Below are 14,508 nucleotides of genomic sequence, written 5' to 3'. Positions count from 1 at the left end.
TGTCCACCTGGGGATGGAAGGTATTAACCTTCCTTGGAATGGTTTTGGCCATAATTTTTCTTGCTGCCTTTGTGTACAGTGTGGCCCTGCCATTTGCGGTCTTTGTACCACTATGTGCGTCCCAAGACCTGTGTCACAGAGAACAGAGCACATTAAAATGATGTTGCAGCAACAGCTCGACGACCTCATGGCCATTGACATTGACTCAGACTAACTTGAGTCTTTTGTGTTTTGCCTGAATAATGGCAAAAGGAGGGTCTGAGGTTCTTTGATTTTCGACTTTGTTCCGTATTCAGCCGCCATTTTGTGCCCTGTTGCCATTTTGTATTGCCTTCACTCAGGCAGCACGGCGACCGGAGTGTTTTTGCCGTTTCCAGCTGCTACGTGTCTCTTCTGTTAAGAAGTAACCTCCTGCCCTTGCTTACGAATCCGATGTCAGGGTCTGGCTGAGTCCACTAATCTATGTCTGGACTGATTGATCCCTGTCTCGACTGACTATTTGGCTTTCTCTATTCTTTCCTTATTCTATCTTATCCAACTGGCCTTCGCTATTCTTCTCTGGTATTCTCTTGTTACACAACTATCCTTTGAGGCACACAAATATGTCCTGCCACCTGCAAATTAGATTACAGGCACTAGTACTGATTAACTTATGGGGAGGGTTGACACACGGGGTCTGAAAGAAGGGCGTATTTGGGACATTTGATAGCTTGTTTTCCAACTTTTTCTATTGGCTAGCCTTGTATGTACTGGGAGTATACGTTGTAAATATGTGTGCTATAAAAGATTGTGCGCCACGGAATTGAAGTGGCAGTCTCCTAAGAACCTACTTTGTACTTCTGGGACAACTGTGCTTAGCTGCAGCTAATAAACCTGATTTTCTACGACGAACAGAGTGTCTCGTGTCTCTGTCCGACAAGGCAGGTGAACTCGGAGATTTAAGGCGTACCCTGCGCCGCCAGGCCCATAAGGCCCGGTTCTTCAACAGCTATTGTGTAGCGGTGTAGCATGAGTACCTTCTTTCCCTGAGGCATTATGCACTCCAAACGTCTAGCAATCCAAATACCAACATAGCACTTCGTACACTGTGAGCCACCTTGGGAGTATGATTTGACAGTGGATTTTATTTATCCATATCAAGGTCCAGATAGGCATTAAGACCCCCCACACAAAATGGCTGCTTCCGGCCATTCTCTCAGCTTGGTATACATTCTTAAAAAACACTCTGGGTCATCTGCAATAGGTCCATAGATGCTTACTATTGACACTAAGGAGCCACCTAGTTTCCCCTGCACAATTGCACAGCTCCCCCACCTGTGTATGTCCAGAGTGAGGTTTTTACAATGCCTCGCCTGATTAGATTCAGCACACCCTTGGCATATGATGAATATGAGGAGGCAAGCCTATATCCGGCCCATTTGATGGCAATGCTTCCTTCCATGTATCTGGTTAAATGCGTTTCCTGCAGAAGAGCAAGATTAATGTCATGGCGAGATAAGTAAGCAAACACCTGACATATTTTCTTTGGGGAATTTAACCCTCTTACATTCCAAATCAATAGTCTGTATCGCTCACCCATTGACCATACCAACATCCCCAAACAACCTAGCAGTCAATTTGGGCGAGAATAGGATTGCAGCAGTGATGCTATACATTTCTAATCCACAATGTTCTCCATCTCCCAGTCTAGATAACACATTTGCAATAAACAAACCAAAAAACAACACATCCCCATATCCTCCCCTCCTCCACCCCCACCCACCCACTCCAACCTCCCAATTAGGTCGAGTCCGTCTCCCCCCGCCATTCACCTAATCTTCCATAGAAACTATATAATAGGGGAACACCCGCTTGGGGGGAAGGAACGGCAGCAAACACCCACCATGTGGTGAGGTTGGCAGGCTATAGGTGTGTGGCACACCTTTGCACCATAAACCATGATCAAAATCGACATCCGGTCTGCCTAACATTCAATAACAACATAACATCATTCAGAAAATGTATTGCTCCTGCCTCAGACTCCGAACCGAGCCTGTATCAACTATGACATATCACTCCATCACAGTTCCATACATGTCCACAAAAATATAGAAACTGCTATTAATGATCCGAATCCTCTGGGTCTGGTAATGCCGATGGGCTTCCAGAGTCACCCTGACAAGGTTTATTTTTGCAGATATGTTTTGTGAATTTCAAGGCTGACTTAGAATCTGTAAAGAAATGCGCTTGACCATTGTGCGTTATTTTCAATTTAGCAGGATAAAACATAGCATATGGGACAGTACAAACTCTCTGCGAGCCACCTGCACAGCCGGGGTGTAGTCCGGGAAGAATGACAAGTTGTTACAGGATAAAACATAGCATATGGGACAGTCCAAACTCTCTGCGAGCCACCTGCACAGCCGGGGTGTAGTCCGGGAAGTATGACAAGTTGTTACCCTTATGATTTATAGGACTCTTGGCTCTGGCTTCCCTCAGTATAGCATCTCTGTCCACATGATTTAGCAGGCGTGCAATAATCGGACGTGGCAGTGCATCTGGTTTAGGCCGAGGACCTAGAGATCAATGCGTTCTCTCTACAATCATTACCGCAGACAGTAAAGGAGCAAAGAGTCCGCGCAATAGACTATCAATGAACAGCTCCATTTTAGATAAAGTGGTGGATTCTGACATTCCAATAATAATAATGTTGTTCCGTCTGGAGCTCGCTTCCAAATCCTCGTTTTTAGCTTTTATGACCTCCAGCACTTTTTCCATTTGCTGTATCTGTGTTCACGATTCCGCATGCGAGTGATGCGTGTCCGATAGCCTGTTTCCCAGGACGTCAAGTCTGTGTACGTGCGTATACACCTTCTGTTTTACCACGTCTAAACTAGACATGAGTGCATCAATCTTACTGTCTATGGTTTTCAGACCTGAGCGCAATTTCAGCAGGATAGTTCTCGTGTCATCCTCGGGGCTCTCTGCAGTGTCCGACGTGCTCTGTGTCGCGGTCTGGTCCCCTATGGTCTCCGTTGCATGCGTGTTACGTTTACTTTCAAATGGGAGTTTCGGCTGTTTGGGTTCAGGCTTTCCCATAATGACAGGGTGTACCAGTGATGTACTTCATTCCAGGCACTCAATGCCCTCTTCACGCCCAGACTGTGAAGACATGGATCTCCACTAACAGCGTCTAATCCATACACAAACACATTGCCCTTCGGAGACCCCACAATGGTTCTCTAATGACCTCACGCACCATGTTCAGGATATCAGGCAGTCCGCCAGGGGTTGATGTGTTGGCAGGCCTTACAGTAGTCCCCTGGGACCTAGCTCAAGTGTAGGTGACTGACCTACTTAATCAGTGTAACCTTCAAGAAAGAAAAATTTATTTCTAGTGTCCCCTCACTCACCGGGGTTGCCCCACGGTGACATGCTTCATCATTGGGGCCATCCCAGTTCTCTACGAAAAGGGGCGTGCTACGACTCACGAACTATGCAGGAGCACTTAAGGGTGAAAGACAATGTGTGGTGCAGAGAAATAGTGGTGGAGTGGGTGTGGGTGAGTTAAAAATACCGTGCTTAGTGGGCCTCTCCAATTTATTTAGCTCCTAGGTAGGTATGTTAAAAGTGGGGTTAGTGTCACTGTAGATCAACCTTTAATGTGGTTGATTCAGTGAGCGATTTAGGTCAACATGCTTCATGCTACCCCTAGCATTTCTTCGGGACCATGCAGGGACCAGCCCAGCATATGCCACTCCTATGTCCCTGTATTTGGGAGCAGTGAATATTTAATGTGAGCGGCATGAGAATACACTATGTGTCCCTTCCATTATGGAAGGTTTGTATGGTACTAACGATATGCTTTATTTTTCAGCACCATCTATTTAAGACAAACGTATGTATTTCTAATATGAACGCATGCTCTGATTATTAAGTGTATTATTTTAAATATTCACTGCTCCCAAATACAGGGACATAGGAGTGGCATATGCAGGGAGGCCCACTAAGCACGGTATTTTTAACTCACCCACACCCACTCCACCACTATTTTTCTGCACCACACATAGTCTTTCACCCTTAAGTGCTCCTGCGTAGTTCGTGAGTCGTAGCACGCCCCTTTTCATAGAGAACTGGGATGGCCCCGATGATGAAGCATGTCACCGTGGGGCAACCCCGGTGAGTGAGGGGACACTAGAAAGAAATTTTTCTTTCATGAAGGTGACACTGATTAAGTAGGTCAGTCACCTACACTTGAGCTAGGTCCCAGGATTCTACACGTGGGATCCCCACTTATGTACTAAGTCTTTTTGGAGGACGACCTAGTCTCTTCAATCCTCCTTCTCCCTCTGTTTCGCATATTTACAGTAGTCCCTCCAGCAGCAGCCACACAGTCAACAAGCAATTTCAGCAATCCCTACCACCACCACTCTAGGCATCCATATTCTGTGCTCCACTGGGCCGCACTCAGCTCTCCTATGACTGGTCGTCACGCTCTCCTATTTTCAGCGTTGCACATCGATGGGGTCTGCTTCATGGCGCACCAAAACAAGCACTTCTCCAAACTGTACAGCCACAGAGACAGACCCCAGTATCACATTGGTTCTGCAGCAAGCTTACAGAGCTCAGCACTAGCCTATTCCACAGGCCAGAGGCACCAGCAGTGGTCCAGGCACCCCAGTCCATCGAAGCATGCTAGGTTGTGCACTAGATCAAACCGTCAGTATCTCCACACCAGCAGGCGCACAGACAGGCCAATCACCCTGCGGAACAAGCAGCAGGTGCAGCCCCCACACCACGCCCAGCCCAGCCAGCCCATTCCGGAGCACCCGGACCCCACTTAGATGAGTACACAAGGTTGCCCAGGCACAGCCATGCAAGCCCGCCCGCACCCGACACAGCGAGAAGCTCCCGCTCCACTCACTGCGCTCTCGCTGGGCTCCCAGAGGGGTGAATCACCAAACAGTATCGCCTCTTCGTCCCGTCTTCCGTAAGGCACTTGCAGCACCTCAGCTGACAGGCTCCTCCACAAGTCAGCCCCGCGGCTCCAGATGAACCTCAGCTCCGCCGTCAGGGTGCATTGAGGGATGTAGTCTGCAGTTCAAGCTTTGCCAGCCAGTCGAGGAATCCGCAGTCCGGCAGACTAGAGTCTCACGCTGTGCCCGTCCAGCACTTCAGACCTCCTCTCTCCCTCTGCATTCGCGGTCGGCCGCCATTTTCTCACCGGCTGACTTACAGCGTCATTATTGAGTTCAATGAGCTCCTGAAGGTAGATTTACACCAAATCGGCTCCAATTGTGTCTGAGGCAGTTCCCAGATGCTTCGTAAGGTTTTTATCAGCGCCGGGGTCCTGGATTGGTGGTATTTGCCGAATAAATTAGCCTAGCATATGGAGCCCCCTCAAGAGCCAGCCATTCCATCTTGTGCCGTAGCCATGCCCCCCTATTGCTAAAGATGGTTCTATGAGGTCATATAACCCCTTTGGCAAAGGACAGTTGAAATGAATTTGCTTCTCTGGAGAAAAAACTGAGCGGGAGTAGCCACAAAGCCAACTGACTGTCAATGCACTTCTGGAGGATCAATGGCCTAGTGGGAGCCTTGACAGCAGGAGGGGACATAGATGTTCCAAAGCTAGTGGGCCACAAGGTGCCTGCCTTGATGTTTGCAGATGATACCCTCCTGCTGTCAAGATCACCAATGGGTATCCAAAGTGTTTTGGACATCTTTTACTTATTTTGCAAAAACAGGGGTCTGGAAATCAATTCCCAGATAACAAAATACATGGTGTTCAATGCAGGTCACACAAAACGACCCAACCCACAATTAGCCGGGGAATTTTGGTAAAAAATTCCCTGTATGTGAATATTTTGGATTATCCCTCAATGAGAAAATGGAGTGGGGTGATCAAATTAAGAAGGCTTGTCTTAAGCTGGCGCAAACATCAGGGGGCCTTGCGAAACAGCAGACGAAGTGTGCACACAAGATGCTGGGGCCGGTGATGGAAATATATATGGCTCAAACCAGAGGGGCTGCCCTATATGGAGCAGAACTATGGGGCCACAGGCAATCTGAGCAACTTGCCAAGATTGAACATTCTTTTCTTAGACAACTGTTGGGACTTTTTAATAGTACCCCATTAACTCCGCTCCAAATGGATCTGGGAGTCAGCCCAATGGCACTGGAGGTTGCCCTTAGACCCTTGCTTTACTGGTGCCACCTACGAAGCACTCCAGAATTATCGATGTATAAGAAGGAATTGAGGGAGGCAGCAAACCACAGTGGAGCAAGCAAAATACCTTGGCTCAACTATATCAAGAATTCCTTCTTATCCATTGGAATGGGTGATCTATGGGATAGCCCGGAACAAGGATCTTTGTCAACATCTACAAAGGCATTCATAAAATATTTGAGGATCACCATCTCAATTTATTACTGAGGGGACCCAGGACAGGCACACTTACATCCTTTTTAGAAGTTAAACTGCAATACACCTTAGAATATAGCATAGATGACATACAGCCTTCTCTTGCTAAAAAAACTCCACTTGCAGTTTAGGTATGGTGTACTTCCTTTATGTGCTGTTACTTATAAGTGGGGGGTAGTTCTACGAAAGATTGCCCCTCATGTAAACACTGTATGGAGACTGAAGTGCATGTGCTGTTTTTCTGTCTAACCTACAAGGCAATAAGGAATCTTTGGTTACAACAGCTTTGTAGGAACGTTGGACCTTCCCATTGCTCACAGGCTTAAAGGGTCCTAAAATATGATACTGGTATGCCAATTGTATATTCAGTTTCCCGTTACCTGTTCTCAATGTGGTGTGCACGCTGTGCAGTTTTAAAGAAAGACAAGTTTAAATCACCCACTCTATGCCTTTACTATGACTCGGGACATCATATTCTAATCTGTTTTTTAATCACATGATTTTGCACTATATGCTTGAGATACTTAGCGCTTATCAGGATATTTAATACTCTGTTTAACATTTTATTTCTCTCATATTTTAATGTGTGTAAAAAAACTTTTATACTGATGAATTGTACTGAATTTTTAAATGTTTTATCGGTGATTTTATGGTCTTGTGAGGCCAAAATAAAGTATCTCTAGAGTTGACTTGTTATCTGGAGGTTAGGTGAATAGAATGGCCCCAGTATCATCCTGGTTCTCACTTCTCAGAGCTAATTAAGCACAAATGTCCCCATTTGGATTTTGGCTATCTGGGCACCTTTAGCACCACTTCCAAGGGACCAGGAGTGGTGTGGTACCACTTGAAGAGTCAGGACTCACTCAGGCTGGGTACAAGGGAGGGTTCAAGATGGAAGAAGACTTTTGTGTGTTTTTGGCCCAGAACAGGAGGCCAGCAAATTAGCCCTTGTGAGTCACTCTGGTGTTCCTTGGACAGTTGAAGATCAAGTCCTTGTCCCCAGGCAGAATGAAGCAGAGCACCAAAACAAATAGGAAAGCAATCCACCAAGTCAGCTGTCTTGTAGAGCAGGAGTCCAGCAGCGTAGCAGTCCTTCCATCTGCACAGTGGTCCTTATTTCTGGCAGAGTACCAGAGGTCAAGAAGAATACTGAAGAGTTGGCGTCTGAGGTCCTACTTGTATACCCTGGTACCGTGGTTCTGGTATAGGGGAGAAACTTCTAGACAGTGGCTTTAACGTGCATGAAATTTCCTGACTCCCATGTCTGGGCTCCAAGATGGCTGCAGTGAAAATGCAGATTTGGCACAGGTTAAGAGTTTTAGGTGGGACTGTGCTCTCAGCTTCAATCAATCAATTAGGTATTTGTGAAGTGTGCTACTCACCAGTGTGGGTCTCAAGGTGCAGGTGGATAAGGGGGAGTTTGTGCAGCTCCATATCATCCAAAGAGCCAACTCTTGAGGATCTTCCTGAATGCTTGCAGAGTGGCAGATTGTCTGATGCTGAGAGGGAGTTTGTTCTAGGTCTAGGTCGCGATGTCGAAGTAGGCTCTTCCTCCCAATCTGGCTCTGCAGATGGGTGGGGTTTCAGCCAGGGTGAGGTTGGCAGAGCGCAGGCTTCTCTCGGGTGCACAGTAGTCTCTTTCGTTTAGGTATTGAGGTCCAGTGTTGTGGAGGGATTTGTAGGCGTGGGTGAGCAGCATGAAGGTCACTCTCTTTTCGATGGGGAGCCAATGGAGGTCTCATAGGTGCTGGGTGATAAGGTCTTGTCATGGGATGCCGAGGACAAGTCTGGCACGCTCTTTTGGAGGGTCTGGAGTTCATAGAGTAGGGATGTGTTGATTCCTGAGTAGAAGGCATTTCTGCAGTCCAGTCTGCTAGTCATGACTACATGGTGATGGCCTTTCTAGATTCAGGGGAACAATGTACGGTGTTTTGGAGGATGCGGAGGGTGTTGAAGCACCTGGAAGAGATGGGATTATCTGTTGGGTCATGGTGAGGGAGGAGTCTAGTATGAGGCCGGGGTTGGGGATATGGTCCGGGGTGTGGAGGGTTTCCCGAGTGCGGTGGGCCACCAGGTGTTCTCCCATGCAGAGGGGGTGGATCAGAGGATGAGGACTTCTGTTTTCTCAGAGTTGAGTTTCAGGCAGCTGCTGCTCACCCAGGATGCAACGTCTTTCATTGCTTCCTGGAACCGTCGTCTGGTGTGGGGTATCTTGGTGAGGGAGAGGATGAGTTGGGTGTCATTGGCGTATGATACTTTGCTGAGTCCATGCTTTCTGACGATGATGGTGAGGGGGCCGTGGAGATGTTGAAGAGCGTGGAGCTGAGCGATGATCCTTGGGGTGCTCTGCAGCGGATATCTGTGGGTTTGGAGAGTGATGGAAGTCTTATTCTAAGGGTTCAACCGGTGAGGAGTGAGCAGATCCAGTCTAGAGCAGGTCCATGAATGCAGTCATTGTGGAGTCTAGCAGTGAGTGTGTGGTGGGAGACGGTGTCGAAGGCTACAGAGAGGTCAAGGAAGTTGAGGGCCGCCGCTTGCCCCCGTCCTGCCAGCAGATGGCCCATTGAGGCACACCTAATCCCTCTACTTTGTGACTGTCTGGAAATAATTCATAGGACCTAACTGTCAGTTATACTTAGTCATGTGATCCAGGGCAGGCTATAGGTGTAAAATGGTGAAGGGCAGAAAAATAGAACGTTTCAAAAAGTTCCATTTTCAAAATCGCGATCAAGAATCCGACTTTAACATTAAAAAAGGGCTCTTCAAAACAATCCAAAAGACACCAAACTTGAAATAGCTACCAGCTCTCAATTGGAAATACTAGAATAGTAAATGAATTAATGACTTGCCAATGTAATCCTATGGGAGGGGTAGGCCTTACAGTAGTAACAAAATTAACCCAGGACCTTTTCACTAATAGGACATGTAAAACTTAAAAGTACATGTCCAACATTTTAATTACACAGCACCCTGCCCAAAGTGCTACCTGAGTCCTGCCTTATGAATGCCATATATGTAATAAAAGGGGAATTTAATCCTTAGCAAGGGATTTTAATTGCCAACTCAAAATAATAGTTAAAAACTGAATCAGGCTGCGGTGGCAGACCCGGGACATGTTTTAGAGTGCTACTTAAGTGGATGGCACGATTACTGCTGCAGGCCCATGCGTAGCAATTCATTTACAGGCCATACGTATATGGTACACCACTCTAAAAGAGGCTACAAGTACATTCAGTATGCCAATTGGGGTATAAGCCAATGTACTCATATTTTAGGGAAGGGCCACAAGCATTTTATCACTGCTTTGCAGTGGTACAGTGCGCAGAGTCCTCAGGCCAACAACAAGAAATGCAGCAAAAAATGGAGGTAGTGAGGCAAAAGGCTTGGGGGAAGACCACCCTCAGGCTGACAGGTTTAACACACAGCTTCTCACGAGCTGACCTCGTCATGAGCAGAGGGGCGCTGCGCACGCCCCACCCCCACCACCCAGCACAGCAGGGGAATAGCCCCAGCAGTGAAGGGGTTAAGAGTAGATATAATTCAAACATGAGTTTATGTACAGATGTATCAAAAAGATGAAAACTGTGAAATGCTGATGACTTGATGAAAATCTTTTCTTTGTGCTTGTTTTCTTTAATGAAATCACCACCTAAAACTATCAAAAGCCCTCAAATTTTTATAGGAAAACTGTATTGATACCAGTCCATTCATTTTGTTATGCTCAGCAGAAAATAGTCTGTAGCAAGTCCCTTGCTTTGCATGACCACTTGGAGTCAAGCTAGCCGGGCTGAAGAGAGGTGTTACCTCGAAACCGGTCCGGTCCTCGGATGCTTGATTCCGTTCTGGGAAGGACATGGCTTTTGTAGTTCGGACTGGACTGTTCCCATGGGGCAACAGGGTCAGAGCTGATTTGCATATCGCCATTGTCTAACCCAGGGTGGTGTGGAGTGCAAAAAAACGATGGATTTGGGCCCAGATCTTTTGACTGGGGGAGTGTGTGACATTGATCCACATTCAGTCCATCACTTGTTGTTTTTGCAATTGCCGCCCTTAGTGCGCTGGGGATGCCCAGACGTGGGTCCCAGGCACTCCACACCACTTGGAGTCAAGCTAGCCGGGCTGAAGAGAGGTGTTACCTCGAAACCGGTCCGGTCCTCGGATGCTTGATTCCGTTCTGGGAAGGACATGGCTTTTGTAGTTCGGACTGGACTGTTCCCATGGGGCAACAGGGTCAGAGCTGATTTGCATATCGCCATTGTCTAACCCAGGGTGGTGTGGAGTGCAAAAAAACGATGGATTTGGGCCCAGATCTTTTGACTGGGGGAGTGTGTGACATTGATCCACATTCAGTCCATCACTTGTTGTTTTTGCAACCACCCCCACCACCCAGCACAGCAGGGGAATAGCCCCAGCAGTGAAGGGGTTAAGAGTAGATATAATTCAAACATGAGTTTATGTACAGATGTATCAAAAAGATGAAAACTGTGAAATGCTGATGACTTGATGAAAATCTTTTCTTTGTGCTTGTTTTCTTTAATGAAATCACCACCTAAAACTATCAAAAGCCCTCAAATTTTTATAGGAAAACTGTATTGATACCAGTCCATTCATTTTGTTATGCTCAGCAGAAAATAGTCTGTAGCAAGTCCCTTGCTTTGCATGACAGAGACTGATGAACCTTCCCAGTTTTTGTGTGGTCACTAAGTTCCTCATTACAAATGGCCTGTAGTAATGCTTGGCAATAAAGGGCCAGTATTACTGACATTACGAGCTAGTACTACACCATAACTGGGAAACTACAAGTTTAATACCGGTAATGGAAAATAGCATGACGGAAACACAGTGAAAACAGTGATTTTCGTATGTTTTTGTCACATATGCTGCTTTCGCAGCATGAAAGAAGCGCCAGGATTGGACAGAGCAGACTCTCCCAGAGCGTCTATGAGCACTGGAGGCCTGCACTTTCTATAACCCAGTTGTCCAAGACAGCTAGGCTTGAGAAATTTTAAATGCATTTGTCAGGCTGGCCATCCCAAGATGGCCTGCCAAGGAGACATGTGCTTTTTAAAGCGCACAGATCCCTGCTGCTGCCACTTGGGGGCCGATTACGATTGCGGAAGGACTGTCACCGCCAGCCTTGCGGTGGCGGTCCTTTCGCCATCCGACTGCGATTTTCCCCCCACACATTACAATGGTGGAGAGAATGGCTTTCGGACCGAGGCAGATGCAAAGACCATCTGCCATGGAACCGCCACAGGCATTTGATGATCTGCATCCGTAAAATGGGGGCGATGCCTAGCAGGCACCATTCACCAAATTACAATGCGTTTTAGAGCCAACCTTTCTGTGGCAGTTCAACTGCCATTGAACGGCTGGTGGAGATTGGTTTTGGGGGCCCATTGCAGGCCCCCCTTGTGTCTGGGGGTGGTGTGGGTGCACTGCGGTGGTACCCATGGTACCCCCCTACATTTCACTGCACCAAGTGGCAGGCACCATGTGGTGCCTCCCACGTTGTGCAGCGAAATGCACAACATGCTATTTTATTATCGCAGCAGATGTTGCTGTCAGCCGCACTCGCCGCAGTGTCGAAATGCAAGATTCGACCGTCATAGTGGCGGTTGAATCCTAATCTGTTGTGCGGGACCGCCGCAGGTATTGCAAACAGTCCCAGTCACCACCACGATGGCGGACGGACTCCAGCCCGTACGCCATGATATTAGGCCCCTTAGTGTAGGATTAGTTGATGAAAAATAAAGCGGTAGTAAATAAACTTTATTGTGTTTTATTTTTCAGCTCAGGAGCATGTGGAGGTGACACTCTGCTGCTCAAATGAAGGAGCCACCCCTGTTCAAGGCACTTGTGTGTTATGTTGAAAACAAGAACAATTAAATAAAACCTTGTGTGTTCTGTTGAAAACAAGAACAATTAAATAAAAATAAAATGCATAAACAAATACATTTCATGGACTTCCAGTGAACGAAAATGTAGTATGCAATCAAAATAAACATGGTAACTTTGTTAAATAACTATTTCATTAAAAACAATATGTTTCATTGTTATAATGATCAATTACCTTTGTTGTTCTGTAAGCACAGAATCGAAAATCTTCTTTAGAGTACCATGCGACAGAAGGCGGCTATAATTGTCAGTGAACACAGAGTCAGAATGGCGTTTGGCTGGCGTCTGGTCTTCCCCGGCATTGATGCTATTTTGGAGAGAACATATGAGAAAATATACATTCATTTATAATTTGGCATTACCTGTGCCTCGTGAGATATGTAGCGATGAGTGAAATTAAGCACTTGGCAATTATTTTGTGGAGCAGCTGAAGAAACTAAATGTGATTTTGCTAGTAATTTACATACATTGCTCTATGAAAAACTACAGATTTTATACTCAATTGAGATGTAACAATTCATCAAATATCTGTAACTATATATTCAAGAATTTGTTACCTGAATTCAACACCAGGCGGACAGTCAAAGACAGCATGAATTCACAAAAAACTTGAAACTTGCCACTTTCATTCCTGTAATAGGAAAGCTCACCTTTGTATTATCTCCTTCTAAGTACCTTCCTGAGATCAGGTCATCAAATGCCCTCCCACGGATCTATTTTAGTAGCTTACTTGACCTGTTGTTTAAGTGTCTAATGCCTTTGTGTCCCAGAGTGTTTTACAGGTCTGGCTTTTCCAAGACCTTTTCATTTTAATGACATTTTAAATAAAATATACTTATACTTTCAGCCAGCCCTCTTCAACCATTGATCAGTTGTGTCATTCACGTTTTTCTTCCGCCCCTTACAGCATACTGGGTGGGGCAATGGGTCATACTACTTCAGATATTTGCTATCTTCACGGTGCGTTGAAGTAATTACCTCTGGTTTATATCCTGAAATTCTAAGCCAGCCATGCCTATGTAAGAGAATGCTGGTATTGATTTCTCTTGCTGCACTGTCAGCAGCATCAAGAGCACATCTAATAGAACAATTAGAGATGAGATTTCCTTCATGAACTAGCTCTTGTGCCTTTTACTTATGTTCATATGGGATGTACTGAAGTAGATGTTCCATTTCATCCCAGTGGACCCTGTGATATCTAGCTAAGAGGCCTCGTGTGTTGGCAATGCTCCAGTGATTAGCGGCTGGTGCAGCTACTCTTTTACCAGAGGCGTCAATACGTTTTGATTCTTTATCTGGGGAGGAACATCAACAAAGTTTGCTCTTTTATGAGCCTTGGATACTACCAGGGAATAAAGGGGGAGCTTTCATTCAATAAAAACCGGATCAGAGGGTGATGGTTTATATTTTTCATCAGCCTTGAGCAATAATATTCGTGCACAAACCGATCTTTTAAGATGTCCTCTGTATGTCTCATAATGCCTTTCAACATAAGTAGACTTTGACTAACTCTATGTGAAGACCCGAGTGCTTCAAATAAAAAATCTTCATCTAAGGCCTCCAAGTTCAGTGTAACCCAGTGATGTGCTGCTGCCTGGAAAATTGCTCCAGATAAGATATGTTACCATCTGGAAGTGAGGGTTTTGTAGGGTATAGGTCTGGAACATTATCCATGGGTGGATCAATATTGTAATCATTCCATGTGTCTGTAGGCAGATGAGCATTGTTATCATCATCATCATCATCATCATCCCCATCTTCTAAATCAGGCTGTGTGTGAGGAGATGCCTGTGGTGTTATGTGAAGTGGATCTAAGCTGGGCAGTATTGGTAAAGGTGAAGTCGGTGAAGGCGGCGGAGGGGATGGCAAATGTAAATGACTTGTAGCAAAGTCCTTTTCTATTTTTGAGGGGAATAAGTACCATCTTGAGATTAGACCAATAAATGCTCTCCCCACAAATCTACTTTTGTAGCTCACTTGACCTGTTTTTAAGTGTGTAATGCCTCTGTTATGCTATGTTATGTCAATTGCATTTGTAGAGCGCACAATTACCCTTGGGTGTCCTGGCGCTAAGCACTGGTCTTCCTAGGAAACTAAAAGAATGCTACCGTGAAAAAAAACATGTTTTCAGGCTATTCCGGAACGTGAGAAGATTAGGGGCAGTTTTGAGGCAAAAAGGAAGCTCGGTCCAAGCTCTCGAGGCACAG

General features: G+C 46.0%; 1 protein-coding gene across 1 annotated transcript in view; it reads right to left on the bottom strand.

Annotated features, from left to right (window-relative positions):
- Window positions 1–14,508, bottom strand: part of LOC144762623 (VIP peptides-like) — a 165,690-nt gene that overhangs the window by 107,844 nt on the left and 43,338 nt on the right. Inside the window, exon 3 of the mRNA XM_078647849.1 lies at window positions 12,477–12,608. Within this exon, the coding sequence (XP_078503975.1) occupies window positions 12,477–12,608 (132 nt within the window). The remainder of the gene's footprint in view (window positions 1–12,476; window positions 12,609–14,508) is intronic.

Source organism: Lissotriton helveticus, chromosome 6, assembly GCF_964261635.1.
Source record: "Lissotriton helveticus chromosome 6, aLisHel1.1, whole genome shotgun sequence".
NCBI lineage: Eukaryota > Metazoa > Chordata > Amphibia > Caudata > Salamandridae > Lissotriton > Lissotriton helveticus.
The sequence above is the reverse complement of the archived record's forward strand: the minus strand, read 5'-3'. Positions and strand labels throughout refer to the sequence as shown.